This window comes from Brassica napus, chromosome C8 (genome assembly GCF_020379485.1).
Source record: "Brassica napus cultivar Da-Ae chromosome C8, Da-Ae, whole genome shotgun sequence".
In the NCBI taxonomy this organism is placed as follows: domain Eukaryota; kingdom Viridiplantae; phylum Streptophyta; class Magnoliopsida; order Brassicales; family Brassicaceae; genus Brassica; species Brassica napus.
In genome coordinates, this window is record NC_063451.1 from 35788223 (window position 1) to 35805045 (window position 16823).

At 34.4% G+C, this 16823-nt stretch overlaps 2 protein-coding genes across 2 annotated transcripts; one reads left to right on the top strand and one right to left on the bottom strand.

The window, feature by feature from the left end:
* The first annotated feature begins 2652 nt into the window (after window positions 1–2652).
* Window positions 2653–6700, top strand: LOC106424906 (dof zinc finger protein DOF3.5-like). The gene has a single exon (XM_048764580.1). It carries the CDS (start codon window positions 4115–4117, stop codon window positions 4844–4846), a length of 732 nt encoding a protein of 243 aa, XP_048620537.1. The 5' UTR covers window positions 2653–4114; the 3' UTR covers window positions 4847–6700.
* Window positions 6701–13594: 6894 nt separating this feature from the next.
* On the bottom strand, window positions 13595–15350 carry LOC106367827 (E3 ubiquitin-protein ligase PUB22). Its single transcript, XM_013807687.3, has one exon. It carries the CDS (start codon window positions 15137–15139, stop codon window positions 13832–13834), a length of 1308 nt encoding a protein of 435 aa, XP_013663141.1. The 5' UTR covers window positions 15140–15350; the 3' UTR covers window positions 13595–13831.
* Window positions 15351–16823: the final 1473 nt, after the last annotated feature.

Here is a 16823-nt window from a genome sequence, read left to right on the forward strand (position 1 = left end):
AAAGCTAACGATGATCAGAGTGATGCATTAGGGTGTCTACTGCAGAGATATGGGCAAGTTACAGGGTAGATGATCAATAAGGTAAAGTCCTCAATCACTTTTGGGAAGAAGGTCCCTCAAGAGAAAAGAACTCGTGTTAAACAGAAGCTGGGCATCCTCGCAGAAGGTGGAGACTCCAAATAGTTGGGATTACCAGAGAGTTTAAAGGGCTCAAAGATACCTTTGTTCTCATACATCAAGGAGAGAATGAGTAAGAAGATCTCTGGATGGCATGCAAGAACGCTTTCTCAAGGAGGCAAGGAGGTGATGATTAAGTCTGTTGCTTCTGTTCTTCCGGTGTCAGCAATGTCTTGTTATAAATTGCCTAAGACAATTTGCTCCAATCTTGTCAGTGCAATTGCAAACTTCTGGTGGAGCTCTGTTGAACACAAAAGGAAAATACATTGGTTAAGTTGGGACAAAATGTGTTTGCCTAAAGAGAGTGAAGGAATGGGATTTAAAAACTTAGAGTGTCTAAACCAAGCTTTTGCTGGCCAAGCAATCATGGAGGCTAATTCATTTTGAGGATTGTCTTATGGCCAAGGTATTGAAGGCGAAATATTTTGAGAATACTGATATCATGAATGCTCCTTTGGGTGCTAAACCGTCATACGCCTGGAGGAGCATACTTCATGGTAGGGAACTTCTGGAGAAAGGCCTTAAACGCTCGGTGGGTAATGGGAGAAGTCTTATGGTTTGGACAGATTGTTGGTTGGAAGATGAGGATGGAGCCTGCAGACCACCTTTCAGAAGACAAAGATCTTTTAATGTTAACTTGAAAGTCTCGGACCTGATTGATCTGCAGACCAGAAGATGGGATGAAAGGATGATGCGGGAGATCTTTGTGCCTGGAGACATTCATATCCTCAGAAAGAATCAACCAGTGGTATCTGATCAAGACTCATGGATCTGGAAGCTTACTAGGAACGAGGTATACTCTGTGAAGTCAGGGTACGACCTTGCTTTCTTGTTACACAATCAAGAGTTGCTAGAAGATCAGAATGCCAGACCTTCTCTGAATCCGCTTAAAGCTCAGGTTTGGAATGTTAAAGCTCCTTCGAAGATTAAGGTGTTTATATGGAAATCGTTGTCAGGAGCGATTGCGGTTAATGATGGGCTGAATGCACGTGGAATGCGGTGTGATAATTTATGCCAAATCTGTGGTATGGATGGCGAGTCGATCAACCACGTTCTGTTTGCGTGCACTTTGGCTAGAAAAATATGGGCAATTTCGGGGTTTCCTTCTCCACCTGGGGGTTTTGATGTGGACTCAGTGTTTCAAAATGTAAGCTACTTATTAAGAGTGTGGAAAGACCAAAGATGTGACGTTGGTTTAACGAGAGTGTTTCCATGGATTCTGTGGTATCTGTGGAAAAATAGAAATTCCCTTCTATTTGATGGTTTCACATATGAAGGGGAACAAGTTTTTGGGAAAGCAAGAGAGGCATCTGAGCTTTGGTACTTAGCTCAAGATTTGGAGAATGATGATGAAGGGAGAGGTAATGGTGGGTTATGTATTAGGGATACGACTTGGATGGCTCCACCTTGGGATGTTGTTAAGTGTAACATCGGAGTCTTTTGGTCAAAAAAGACGAAGATCTTGGGTGCGTCTTGGGTTGTTAGGGATCATCGGGGTGTGGTGCTGCTTCATAGTCGTTGCTCCTTTGGATTGGTGGGGACTAATTAAGGACGAGGCGTTCTTTATCAGTGTTGTGTGGGCTATGGAAAGTATGGCAAGTCATAGATGTCTGAAGGTTCACTTTTCATTTGAAAGACCAGAATTGGTGAATGCTATCAATAGGCCAAAGGCGTGGCCTTCCTTCAAATCTAAAGTGACACAAATCAGAGCAATACTGGAGAATTTTTTGGTGTGGAAAGGTATATGCCGAACCGTTTGAAGCTAATAGGGGCGCTAGACTCATTGCAAAGAGTGGCATGAAGATAGGTGGTTTCAGTCTTATATTGCACAAGGTAACTTACCCCTATTGGCTTTCAAATTTTTTTTTTGATAGGGAGGCTTTTCGTGTGTGAAGTTAGCTCTCTTGTAATGTTTCTGCTTCTGTACTTTACCAGCCTTTGGCTTTAATGAAATATTCAGATGGAAAAAAAAAAAAACGTTACGACCCACATATGATTCTTGGAGATTGCCAAAAGGCAAAAACACATGATCCAAGAAACTCTTTTCCCCATTCAGATTTTCCTTTCCAAATAACCTTTTTGTGTGTATCAAATAAATGAAAGTCAAAAGTATACGAATATTTTCACTTATATCCTCTCACCTTTAATTTTTATTCATAGATAGTTATGCATACCTTAACGTTTTCGTACTTTTTTTAATATGACCCGCACATACACAAGTTCCCATTCTTAACGTCTTCAACGTCCTCGCGAATTAACGTTTTTTTTTTTATCACAAACTTTCATTAAATAAAAAAGTGTTAGGTGGGAGCCATAAAAGGTTCACCTACAAACAGAGCGTCTTTTGCCAATTTATCGGCTTCAACATTTTGATATCTAGGGATCCAATTAAAGGAAAGGGATTCAAAGTAAAGTAAGAAGATACTCCCTCTATTCTTGAAAGTAGAATTTTCTAGATTTATTTTTTGTTCCAAAATGATAGATTTTCTAAAATTTTAAGGTATTTTTAGTAGTTAATGTTGAAAAGTTGTATACTTTTAAGAAACATTAATTGAAAATATTTGAATTGGTTGAATACTATTGGTTGATATTTATTGGAAATGTATAGTAAAATAAATAAAAAATTCAATTGTAAAAAGTTAATTGTTTTCTTAATATGCGTGAATACTCTAGAAAATCCTTCTTTCAGGACCAGAAAGGGTAATAAACAGATGTCTGAGACGACGCCATAGACAACTCATCAACATAACGTTTATTTATGAGTACAACGACTCGAAAATAAGCACACTGACGTGTTACGGCCAAATTCTATATAAATATGTTCACATTATATACTATTTTATGAGTTTTTAATATAAAACTCACATACCGGATTCCACAGATTATACAAAGGCTCTATATAGAAGGACAATTTGCAAAAAAATCACTAATGTTTAGCCAATTTTATTTTTACTTAATTTTATTTTAAATTTTTTATTTTTTATGTGTTATTTTGAATAAAAATGTCTTTTAATGTTAATTAACGGTATCTTTATATATCTATCAACCACATTTATATACTTTTACATATACATATATGTGCACATTGACGTAAGCACATATATAACTAAATCTTCGCTACATGTGAGGATTCTAAATTTCTTGAAAGTTGAAATATTATTTTTAATACTTCCTTTCACCATCGACCAAATTGTACATAAATAAAAAAATTTCTTCAACTAATATCTAGATTTGATTTGATTTTGCATGCGTTTAGAAATTATAATATAAAACCATTGGTTCGACATCAGAACTCTCTAAAATTCATCTAACATGAAATCAAACAAATAATAATAGTTTTTGGTTATCACCGGAAAAATTAAAATCCTCAATCATTTTAACCGAACAAACCAAAATAAATATGGATTTAGAATGGTGGTTATAATTTTAAGAGATTAAAAACAAAAACAACCTAAAATCAAACCGATATCCAGATTAAATAGATTTCATGTCTTCTTATCTTAAAATAATAAAATTAATAATCTCATTCTACGCGAGACGCGTGTTATTACCTAGCAGTTTAGTAATCGTGCAGCCTCCATTAACTAAGCCGTACATATAGCTAAATGTACACCAAATAACCCTTCTCTCCCAAGAAGCCATCTTACTTCGCCTCGAAACTATCTCCAAGAGGACCAAGGCTAAGTATTAAATTACCAGTTTTATAGTTCTCATCTTATGATTTTATCCTATCAAAGATTCAAAACCCTTAAACCTGTCTCCCCCAAGAAGCAACAGTGAGTGCACGCTTACGAGGCAGTTGCTCCCCCACACTTCCTCCACTCTCCAACCTACACGTGTCACACCCTTTCCACATGCACAAACTCACACACAAATTCATGCATGCGTATATAATACATTCTTATTGTTAGAGCCTTAGAGGAAAGAAGAGAGAGATATGGAGAGAACAGAAGCCTTGACGTCATCGTTTATATGGAGGCCAAACGCAAACGCAGAGATAACTCTGAGCTGTCCAAGATGTGGATCCTCCAACACGAAGTTTTGTTACTACAACAACTATAGCCTCACTCAGCCACGCTACTTCTGCAAAGGCTGCCGCAGATATTGGACCAAAGGTGGCTCCCTCCGGAACGTGCCCGTAGGCGGTGGCTGCCGCAAATCCCGCCGTCCCAAATCCTCCTCGGGTAACACTAAAACCGGCCTAACCGCTAACTCTTACAATTCCGGTGGTGGCGCACCAAACATAGATCTTGCTCTTGTTTACGCCAATTTCTTGAACCCAAAGCCTGACGAACACAAACTTCAAGAAAACTGCGACACAGATTTTCTAGTCGATGAACCTGCCGGCGCTTCGATGGAACCCTTATGGAGTATGGACATCGATCATGGACATCATCATCATCACTATGAACATCAGGTGGAACGCATTGTGGAGGAATGTGGTTACAATGGGTTGCCTCCATTTCCTGGTGAAGAGCTTATGTCTATTGACACTAGTGGTGTTTGGTCTGATGCTTTATTGAATGGTCATAACCATGTAGACGTTGGTGGTGTGACTCCGGCTCAGATTGTTCAGGATCCGGTGGTTCATTTTGCTGACGAATCCAGTGACTCCACCAACCTCTTGTTTGGAAGTTGGAGCCGTTTTGATTTCTCAGTCGATGGATGATCTTTATTTACATAAAAGTTTGTATTGTACTTATTATACATACATACACAATTATATGAATATATTATGGATCATTTATGTAAATAAGAAAGTCCATAATTTAAGTACAAATTTAAGGGGTAATATGTATACATAGGCTATCCTTTTTTGTGCTGTGATTCTCGACCTATGTATATGATGCTATAATTAGTCGTTATCAAGATTTGCCCAAGAAGCCCACGTGGGAGGTCCTAATCTTTGGATTCGACTGAGATTTGCTTGTTACTTAAACTTATAATTCACTGAAAGTGAGACGCACGTGTGAGACTTGTAGTATCTCTGGCCTTTGTGTGTGTCCTTGTAGATCCTTCTCTAAAAGAGAGTGTCAGAGAAAGAGCATATATGTTCCTACTTATCCTAATCTTATATTATTATTTCGGCTTTAAGTCAATGCCATCCATTGAAAAGATTAATGTGCATGATTCATACGATTTTTAACCTTACAAACATATTCATTGAAATATATTATTGCTAACATATTTTTCGAGATGTGTCATGTATATGGAGATCCAACACATCTATGTTGATAATGTAAAATGTAACACCATAACCAACTCGTTACCCTAGTCGTGACTAGTCAGATAATCTTATTCAACATGTGACTTGTCACTTATCACAAGTTGGCCCGACTAGCTAACTCGTGATTTATCAAGGATATTAGTCCGTCGTCTACATGTGAGATCTAATCCTATAGGGATTGGAAATTTTATTGCTCTTATCATGCGATAACTCATATGAGTACGTACGTAGGGAAATTAAAAGAAGAAATAAATTTAAAAGAGAGAAAAGAAGAAGAGAATTTATAGATTTGGTGAACAATAGTAGAGGAAATTACGCAAGTTGTATTAAGAGGTAAATAAGTTAACTTGGAAAGTTGTCTTCAGAGGAAAGTTGTTTAATGTTGAGCTTCTTGCGTCACACACGTTCTCATACATCTCCACTTGATCCAAGAAAATAGTAAACTCTTATGACTATGAAAAAGAGTCATACGTTTAAATTTATTTTTAGACGATAAACGATATTATCAAATATTGCCTACCAACTGACCATGCCTGCTCAAAGTGAGAGAAGAGTTCTTGTTATCTGTATATAAATAGTAAGCATCGAAAGGATATTTTAGTTAAAAAGATAACATCTTTTTATCATTTGATTTACCATATTCATAAGAAACATTTGACCTTTCATCTGATCATATCATGATCTTATCATATTATATGCAGTAGTGGCCCTGACTTTTAAAGAACCAGAAGCTATTTGGCAAGAAAAGGCTGCAGTTACCATAGGCATAGGTCGAACTCATGACCTTGGGGAATATAGCTTTATTTTTTTACCACTAGACTAAAGAGATATTAATCAAATTGGGGCCGAAAATAATCTATATTGTTCAAAGGCCGGAAGCCCATGCTTCTGCAGCTTCCTATCAGGGCCGGGCCTGATTCTATGTAATAATCTATTATACAATCTAACTAGCTACTACATATGAGTTCATGGGAAATGGAACTTTTACTGTAATAAAAATTATGCTTAACAGTTTTACAGTTTTACCTACACATTAAATCTATTCATCATACACCAGATCTGATCAACACATTAGTAACTCTAATAAACTTTGTATCTATGTAGTAAACTAGGAGTTTTCCTGCGCCATGCGCAGATATAAAATATTTAAAAATGTTATATATAAATAAAATTTTCTATTTTTATATTTTAGTTTTATTAGTTTAAAAAATAAAACCATAATGTAATTGTTTTTAGTTGGATTTATTCAAGTTTACTTTGACCTTTTAATTTTACATTATTTAACTTTTGATAAAAATAATTGAAATTTATAAATTTACTTTATTATATTATTATTTATTTAATTACCATTTTTAAATATGTCTATTTGTAAATATGTAAATTATTTCTAATAATATATACATTAAATAAAAATAACTTATATACGTTGATAAAATATATTTTAAACTACACTTATTTTAATAATAAAAATATGATTCATATATTGATGTAAAATTTTAATATTCGTAATTATTATTTATATATAAAAACATATTATTTTAATTGATATAGAAAATTTATTAGGTATCATAAAATCTTACCGAAATGAATATTTACTGAGAAAAAATATTTTTGATATAAAATTTATTAGTTATTACTATATTATGAAACTTTTCCAAAAATTTAAAGCCGTATATAGAAAATCATTATTATTATATTTAAGAAATCTTACCAAAAACATAAATCTAAATATAGTAAATTTTACATGTCACAATTAGATTTATGCCATGTCATATTTCTTTTAAGCCATGTCATCATTTTTTTGTGAAAGTTAATGTAGTGATGACACATATACAAATCACTTCTCAAATATAGTATAGGAGATGTCCTATTGAAGAATTGAACTTTATAGATGGTATAAAATGATGATCGTTTTCACAAAAATACATAATTAAATATGAAACATAATTTAATATTATATCAAGAAAACTATATAACCAGTAATATTCATATCAAACGATAAGTAGAACTAATCACCATTAAATTGTATAACATGTTCTCATATATGCTGTAACACTTCTGATTTTTTTTTGATAAAAGATTTTACTTCTGAATTTTATATATGTTGTAATACTTCTGAGATTTTAAAGATCAAATTAATAACCAGTAATAGTAGTACATAAAAAGAAATTATTGAAAAGTCTCTAAGTCGAGGCTTCGCTTTTCATACATAGCGAAGACACGTTAAATTAGATTTTCATGTCTTATTCTTAATATTTTTTTCTCCGTAAAATAGATAGTTAAGTTACCGTAGAAACATTGAGAATGAAGGGTGTTCAAAAAAAAAAAAGAAGGGTGAGGTTACGCGTTCACACCAAAGTCGTAATTTGGCTAGCTAGTCATAGACTTGTAAGATATATATACTTTCGCATCTACGCTATTCCTGAAGGTTTACACTTTACACCAACATTCATATAACTGGGGTTAGGAAATAGTTTATTTTCGAAACAACAAATTTAGCGTAAAACAAAAAAAATCTTATGGTTTTAAATTCATACAACTTTGTCAAATAAGGTATTGACAAAAAAAATAAAACTTAAGTGTGTAAATGTTAAAACAAATGAACTGATGTTTATATGTGCATAAACTCTGAATTAAAATACTAATCGCCGCATGTGAACTAAAGTATGATCTTTGATTGCTGATTTAAGCCATATCTTTTTACACATGACTACTTTTCTATATCTATGTTTTTGTTTATTTTTCTATATCTATATCAACTTTTTACGCGTGACTTACACAAACCAATCAGCGCGACGACACGTGGCATGAAAGCCCCCACCCTCCAGATCGACGTGGATGCAGAAAATGACAGATATTTCAATTTTATATATAGATGTTTTTTTTTATTTTTAGCTCAAGCTAATTATTGAAAGCTCGAATTTTAATCTAAATCTTATAAACATAAAATAAATTTTACAATTTTTACTAATCTGTTGAAACTAATTAAACAAATATTCAATTTAAAACAAAAATATTAACTTATTAAAAATTAATTTATAGAACTCACACTGTATTATTATTCAGTCCTCCACGTTTACATTTATATGTAAACAGTAAACACAGATGCGTCACTCGTGTATATTTCTAGAAATGTAAATTGTATTTTTTTTTTTTGGGTATTCTGTCCATAACGTTTAACTACAACTGCAAGTGGTGGTCGTTGGAGGACCACCTAGATTCGTAGTTTTAACTCCTTTTAGATTGCGACGTGGTTGTTTGTCAGATCTGACTTTTGATTTATTACATTTATTATGTACAATTGATAGAAATATTTACAAAAACAATGCAGGTTTATCATATAGTATATGCAAGTCTCAAGAGCCGGTTCTCAACAGAAGGTGATCAAGCATCAGCTTAGGGGCCCGGTTGGTTTAAAACAATTTAGGGAGGGGGGGGGAGGTATTTCATTGATGATCTACTACTTCAGATGGTAAAATTTGGTTGATATAGTGCTCAGAGGTGAGGAGTTTGTATCTCAGGTTCAATATTGTACCTTTGATAGCACAGATTTGTTTTTGCAGGATCAAATTTTTTTTATCTGCTTCTATCCATACATATGTCTTGATCGGCTATGCAAGTCCCCTATATTTAACGTGATAGACGTATAGTACAAATGGCGGTGAATAGTCAGCTGCTCCTGTTTTTTTAATCGGGTAATTATAAACGGATTAAATATACCTGGTGCTTAATTCATTTAAAAGAACTGAATAAGAGGCATCAATAAGGTATCGCCATGATACTGTTTGATATTTAATTTGGACTCGAGTGAAACAATCTTTAACAACGAAAACACTGTACATGGACCACGACCGTTACTTGTCATATGTGTGTTACTCTTTTAGACTTTTATTCAAATTTAACATATGCTGTTGTTTTATATGCGTACGTAAAGCTATCCCCTTTACATTGTTTTATCTCTTATACGTTTTCCATGTTCTCAAAGTTTACTCGTATCAATTATACAACTACAAATATCCTTAAAGAATAATAAAGGAAAAATGTAATCCAAATAAAAATTAACTTTGGGATTCTTATGTCGAACCTTACAAATTAGCCGCGCGAAGTGGCGTAGTCGTAACTGTAACACATTCACTTCTCGATGAATTCAATTCCTATTTTTAACAATCTTGCGGCAAGTTTGGGAAGTTGGAACTAACTTCGTCCCAGCTGAATATCCGTTGGATTGGCTTTCTCAGTCAGGTTACGTTTAAGTTATGGTGATCCGAATTAGAGGATGTGCGGGTCAACTTGCATCGTGGGATGAAATGGAAGACTTCCATCGTGGGATGATATGCTATTTAGAATTGCAATAACGTGCTTTGGATTTATATATATTGATCTCCTAAAACACAATATTCTGAATGCACATTCTCTTTGCCTTTCATCTATACCGATGTTGATATGTCTATATATAGATCGTTGAATTGTATATTTTAAGTTAGTTTTCCAAAATATTTCATGTTTAGTCTAAAATAATTTCAAACTGAATGACCTGAAAATAAAATGATTTCAGTATATATAACATGGCGAGTGAAAGCCAACACGCATATCACGGATTTTGGTATCTACAAACAAACAACAAATCTTAAGAGTATCTTGAAATAAAAAATTAGTCATGGAATGAATGCCATGTCGACGAATTCCATATATATAATGGAACCCATACATTAATGGGGTTAGAGACTTAAAAATGTTGATCATAGGGACATAAGCAATCGCATTGTTAGCTCCACAAACATAAATGGTCAGAAACGTTACACATGAAGCATACGTATCTCTTAAGCTGTAATCTTTTAGGTTATCTACTCAACAAAAATGAGAAGTTGAAAGAGATGGTCTCCATTATTTTTGTGGAAATGAACAAAAGAGAATACAACTAATGAAATATAGATCCTTTAACAATAATGAAGAAGCAAGTGGGAGCGTGCTAAGGTTAGATGAGGCCTAAGGCAAAATCTTGAAAGAAAATCTACATTATAATAGGACAGTTGCATCACTCCTGATGCGAGACGTCAGCGATATGTGGGTCCCACTTTTAAAAAGTGTGAAAAAGTGTCAAGTCTGTGACTCGAACCCGGGTTATTAAGATTTAAACAACAACACTTATACCACTGAGCTAAAGGATTCTTTGTACATTGATAGCAGAAACAAATATATATATTTATGAAGGTCGGAAACTTTTGCTTCTTCAGTTTTCTCTGTGGGACCCACACTTATTTATTTTATCTAATGATTTAATAAATACTTTGTAACTCACGTTTTGAAATGGGATTCGTTAAAAAAAAAACCCAATAAACCTCTTTGGTCTGTAAGCGTTCTCTTCAATGGAAGTTTAGGGCTTTCAATTTTTAATCATCGGTTCATGACTCATCTAAGAAACACATATTGGCTCTTTGAGTTTCATGAATCAGTTTTTCTTCTTTAGTCTCTACATCTCCCCATCTTTAATAAATTCATCATCGGTTCTTTTATTTTGCCTGATAAATCATGATTGTGTGGTTTTAATTTTCTTTGGTCATCCTTAGCTTGCACCCTTTGATCTAACCAAGAAGAAGAAGAAGATATTTGTCGTTCAGGATGTCATCGAGGACTCAGCTGAGTCACACGGGAGACATACTATCTGTTGCCTGATTGTTCAAGAAGAGTTTATGTACTGTGAAACATATTTGTTTCTTTTCATCAGTTGCTTTGTTTAATCTTTTTTCCCGCGAAGTAAAAGAAGAAGAAGCCAATGAGTGTTTCACATTTTCTGTCTTCCTGAGTTTTTTTCCATTCATTAAACTTGGATTTTGAAGATTATGTACCTCACATTCTTTTTATTTTGATGGTTGTTAGGTTGAATGAAGATCATTGAATAAAGAAAATGTCGATGCTCTTGAAGATTTGGAGGGTACTTTATATTTCTTTCTCTGATAATTCTAGCGACATAATGAGGAAGAGGTGGAGGGAATTGATCTGCACCAGCAACGTTACCCGTGGGAGGGAAGTGACATGAATTACTTATACGACGAGGTAAGCATATCATTAGATGGTTTGCGGTCCATCTTTGAGAGCCATCGATTGTAAGTGTCTATCGTTTTGAAGTTGTACGACACTAAGATGTAAAGAATTACTAATCACGATTACCTTACTAGCAGAGTTCTTTTGCACAGCTATTGTCAATGGAATTAACACTGGAAATTGATGGTTCTATATTTCATGTTCCAAATGCTAACGTAAACTCCAATGTTGATTCTCAGCTTTAACATGCCAAAATCACAATGCAGTGGGTGTTGTAAGGTAATTCAGTAGGTACAAATGTTCAGTTGAAAAAAATTCTAAATTGTATTTATGCATCAAACTTATCATCCGTAACATAATAATATGCTTTTTCTGTGCTATGAACCGTTTGTAAATAAATGTCTCGGATGTATATGACTGCTTAGTTTATTGCTTTTGATAGTGAAATCACTAAGCTTGCAATGTGTCAGGACAGCAAAAGCATCTCAGCTGATGGTTAGCTTTACAATTTTGTTGGTTTCTTTTTCCTATTATGTTGGATGGATTATTTTAGCTAACAAATATCGCAACAGACCGCTGGCAATAACTCTAATAGATTTATATATACATTTAGAATTGGAAGTTTGGTGAGAACAGGAACAAGTACTTCTGTCACACTATTGGACAGTTATACGCCATTTCAAGAGAATTGATTTCTTATATTTCCCATAATCAGTAAGATTTTAACTGTTTTGTCTACTTTGCATTCATACCTCATTCTCCATCTAACTTCTCGGTGCTACTATATAATAATCAAGTCATTTTCTGCACAAATAGGCAAGTGGGGATGTTACGTTGGGTGCTTGGTTTATTGGGCTTGGCTATACAAAGTATGTTGTGACTCTAAAACTTTTACCTCATTTAACATTGATTCTGGTTCTTGGGAGAATTGCAGATTGTGAATGAAAGGCACAAGCAGAGAACATATGTGTAGCTGCGTTCGACTCGACATGTAGCGGTATCTCCAGATCCGCTGATCCCACTGTGGAGGTTAACATGCAATGTGTTGACCTGGAAATCATTATTTGGAAGCTACATTTCGAGGCATTTTCTCAACATATAAATAGACCATAGACAGAGTTTGATATTTATAATACTCAGTGATCATGGAGTCTGCAGAAAACAGTCCTTTTGCATATTCTATATGGAACCAAGAGATATGTCTTTTGTTTGATGATTGTATTATGATAGCTACTAACATAGGAGATGACTAGAGAAAGAGAAATGAGTATGAAACTCTTATATGGGTAGCTTTTGTAAACACATTTGGGTTTATTAACAGTTGTGACAAGCAATTATGTTTATAGTAAAAGAAACCCGCCGCAGCGTCAATAACAAATGCGTCTGTTTTTTGGTTGTTTGGGATTGAAATAGCTTATGGGTTTTCTAAATCTATATAATTGATTTGACTAAAGCTATCTTGGATGACAAAAAGAAGGATTACAAGTTTAATAACTTCTACTTTAGACTTTAATTTCAACTAAATTATAATCAGTCTTTTATCCATATCATCTTAGTTATAATCGTAAGGATTTATTAAAATAAATAAACAGTTTCAACAATATTTAATATGTGATTTAATAAACAAAAGAACATGTAGGATTTTTAGGATTTAAAGAGATTGGAGATAATAGTTAATGAATATGAAAAAGAATACGAAGCAGATGATGAAAAATGATTCGAGCAAATTAGTGGCAACACAGAGCTAAGTGAGATAAAAATATCAATCAATAAAGAATGAAAGAATAATGAGCAGAGTTAAGTTATTACACAAGCCAAAACTAAGACAAATCAAACGACAGAACGTGAAAACAAATGTAAACAAGACAAGAGGAGATGGTGAAAATAAAATGCATTGAAAAACTGAATGCTAGATTAGTAAACAAAAGACAAAAATAGATTAAAATGCAAAAACTCCGCGCCTTGACGCGGGTAACGATCCCGAGTAATTGTAGTGAGGGAGAATTAAACAAGGGGCCTTTCATCACACATAAACATTTTGTAACAAACATTTTGTAAATTGGAACCCCAAAAAAACTATACTTATTTAGGGGCCTAAGGCAAAAGTCTTTTTTTATTACATGGTGTGCACGGGCCCTGGTGGGAACCTGTAGCCATGCAACTTGTGATTCCATTTATTTCTTTGCAGTCTCTAATAATTTCATATAACACCCGACTATTATCTACAATTGAATGATATTACAAAAGCAAAAGAAATTCTGAACTTGGGTAAAAATAAACCACTATTTTGTTTGCTTTTAAATGAACTTATACTAACTCCCAAAGAATTGTTTGTATCTGATGAGAATTAATCAAACATATAAGTAGGTTCTTCTATCTTGATGTTCAAGCTGGATACGAAGCATACAAGTTTCTTGGGACACAAGGTGACTCCCTCCAAACCCTAGCGTGAAGCTTGAGCAATTCTTTAGCCTTTTCTTTAGTCTTGTTCCCGCAACTCACTTGAAGTACAAGACACATCTTCGCCACAACTCCCAGTTGCAACATATCCTGCAATAGAGAAGGCGTCGCACAAAACCTCCCAATAGAAAGCAAAACCCTAACCGCCCTTTCACTAGTTATCTGAGAGACCCTAAGTATCTTCTTAGACACAACCGCAATAGCCGCACAATGATTCAAGAACTCAGCTCTTCCTTCTGCACACTGACATAACATATCAAGAACCACCATAGCCATCTCCAAAGTCCTTCTCTCAGATGAGAAAGTCTCATCCATCAAGAGCTCAATAATCATCGAGATCGCTCCAGCTTCCACAGCCTTGTGTCTATTCCTTCCCCATGGACATATAATCACCAAGATCTGCATTGCTGATTTCGTTGCCTTGTGAGAGATCTGGTCATGCAAGATCTGAACCACCTCGTTGAAAAGCTCACGTTCCAACAATATGATCTGCATTGGATCCGCAACTTCAAGAATCTTCTTGAGAAGAAAAGTCGCATAGGCTCTTGACTCGTAGATCCCCCGTTGCATAATCTTAGTCAACGTTTTCACAAGATTTGTTCCCTTCTTGTTGTTTAAAAGACTCTTCCGGGCCGTCTCCGATGTGTCGAGATGATAGAGCAAGCTTAAAGCTTCGTCCATTAAGCTCCTAGAAGAATCAAACCGATTCTCTAGCATGTTTGACTGACAAAGATCGTTGAGATTCGACGAAGAAAGTGAAGGAGAAGGAGAGTTGTAACTATCTACCGAGTTGCTGACGATCTTGGCCAAGAACTCTGGAACATTTGCAGCTTCTAAGCACCGCTTGTTCGTTGTATTCTCGGACACTATTTGACGAAGTCTTTTGAGGCATTTGACTTGGTTTTGATGTGAAGATGATGAATCTTTGATGAGCTTTTCGATCTCGGATTTAGAGATAGGAGGTTTTGGGGTTGGGATCCTCTCGATGCCGTGGGATGCGTTGAGAGTACACCAAGATTGGATTAAACGGCGTAGAGTATGGTTTGGTGTGAGATCAGTTTCGGTTATAACTTGTTTTGTGACCGGACATGTGTTTTTCTTACCGGTGAAGAGCCACTTCTCGATGCTGTCTCTGTCGTAGGTTATTCCGGTGGAAACTATCACCGGGTCCTTCATGATATCTAGAGAGATCGGACATAGAAAGAAAGTAGGAATCTCTATCTCTTGATCCATTTACTCGCCGGAAAATATTAAAAAACTATGAACAAATCGACCAACGAAAGAATCTTTAAAATGAAAGTTTTGCTTCAAAGTGTAGTAGTTGAGATTTAGGAGATGTGAATTGGTTTGAAGAGAAGATGGTTGGGTTTTAAATATAACGGATTGGGGAAATATTCAGAATTATTACAAAAGTCAACACGGAAAATACAAATATTTGTAACTCTTTTTGGATAGCTGTACCTATTCATTATTGAAAGGCGTTTGTGTACAAAAAAAAAAAGAAAGGCGTTTATAGAACGAACGAGGAACGTATTTAGATTTGACTTTTTGGGTGGTGTTATAATGAATGCTTTTGTGTAAAAAGGTAACGTATGAAGAGTGTTGACTTGTCAAAAAGATGCGATTACGGCGAGGAAAGTGTAAATAGTTGCGAAGTCATTGGCAGATTGGTCGTGTGGCGGTGTTGATAAATAGTTTGTCTGCTTTGTGTTTTCTTTTTTAACGCACATGCCATAACTGCTGATTCCTCGCCTCTTTTTTTGCCATCACTTGTTTGACTTCTTAAAAAAAAAAATCTCAACAGCAGGCATATTTCAAAATTTTACGTATGAGTGTCTTATTCTTAAAAAAAATTTAAGTTTTTTTTTTTTTTTTTTTTTTTTAAGTTTTAACCGAAAGATGGTGGAAGATTACTGTTTTTCGTCAACAAACACACGATTATCGTTTTATTTTGGTGATGTAGTTATTTTCTTGGTGCCGACAAAACCTAAATTGCCATCATCGGTCCGTTGTTTGAGGCTGCAAATCTGATGGTACAATTTTAGACTCATGCTGCCTTGTTATGCTCAACTTTGTTTCTTTTCTGGATCATCCTTCCACAATATACTGCCTTATTCCTAAAAACATTTTAAAAATATTCTTCTTGAGGGAAAAACTTTATTTATATATTTATATTTTCTTGATCTGGTAAATGGTTATGATGAATTTTTGTTTTAAATGAATTACTATTAAACTAAACAAAAGGTAATAACAACATTCTTTTTTTTGAAATTTAGCATTCAGTGTACTTTAAAAACCATACTCATTTAGTTGTTATCTAATAAATGGACATATTGGTTATTTTCGTCTCAAGTAAAAAGTACTATAATTCGGTATAATAGATCACATATTTATATGAGTGAATTGGAAGTCTATTCGATATATTAAGCAGAAAAAAGGATCTATTCGATGTAGATTTCTTCGTGAACATATTTCATAGTATGAAAAAATGAACCGTTCGTGTTTCAAACAAAATGAACCGTTCGTGTTTCAAAAAATAAAATGGATTGTTCCACAGAAGCTAAATGATAGAAAACCTATATTTAACCAGTTAAATGTCAGTTTTAAAGTGAATGAGTTGAATTGTTTTCTATATTTTCAACTCAGATGATAAATTTAGGAAAATGTTTAATGATCCATTAACTCTTACATCATCAAAATAGTAAATGTTTAGATGAATTTAACCAACTTCTATTCCTCTACATACATGAGCCGCCCCTGGCATGAAACGGATAAAGCATGGGCTTGCGGCTGCCATTTATTAAGTATATAACCGGCCGCAAAGTTTTCAAACGTGTCAATTGTTTAGTGGTCAGTTAGTTGTTCAATACATCTACATTAGATGCAGGGTTCAAATACCATTATTATGTGCATAATT

Coding starts and splice junctions, on each gene's coding strand:
- LOC106424906 (XM_048764580.1), top strand. CDS start 4,115: ATGGAGAGAACAGAAGCCTTGACGTCATCGTTTATATGGAGGCCAAAC.
- LOC106367827 (XM_013807687.3), bottom strand. CDS start 15,139: ATGGATCAAGAGATAGAGATTCCTACTTTCTTTCTATGTCCGATCTCT.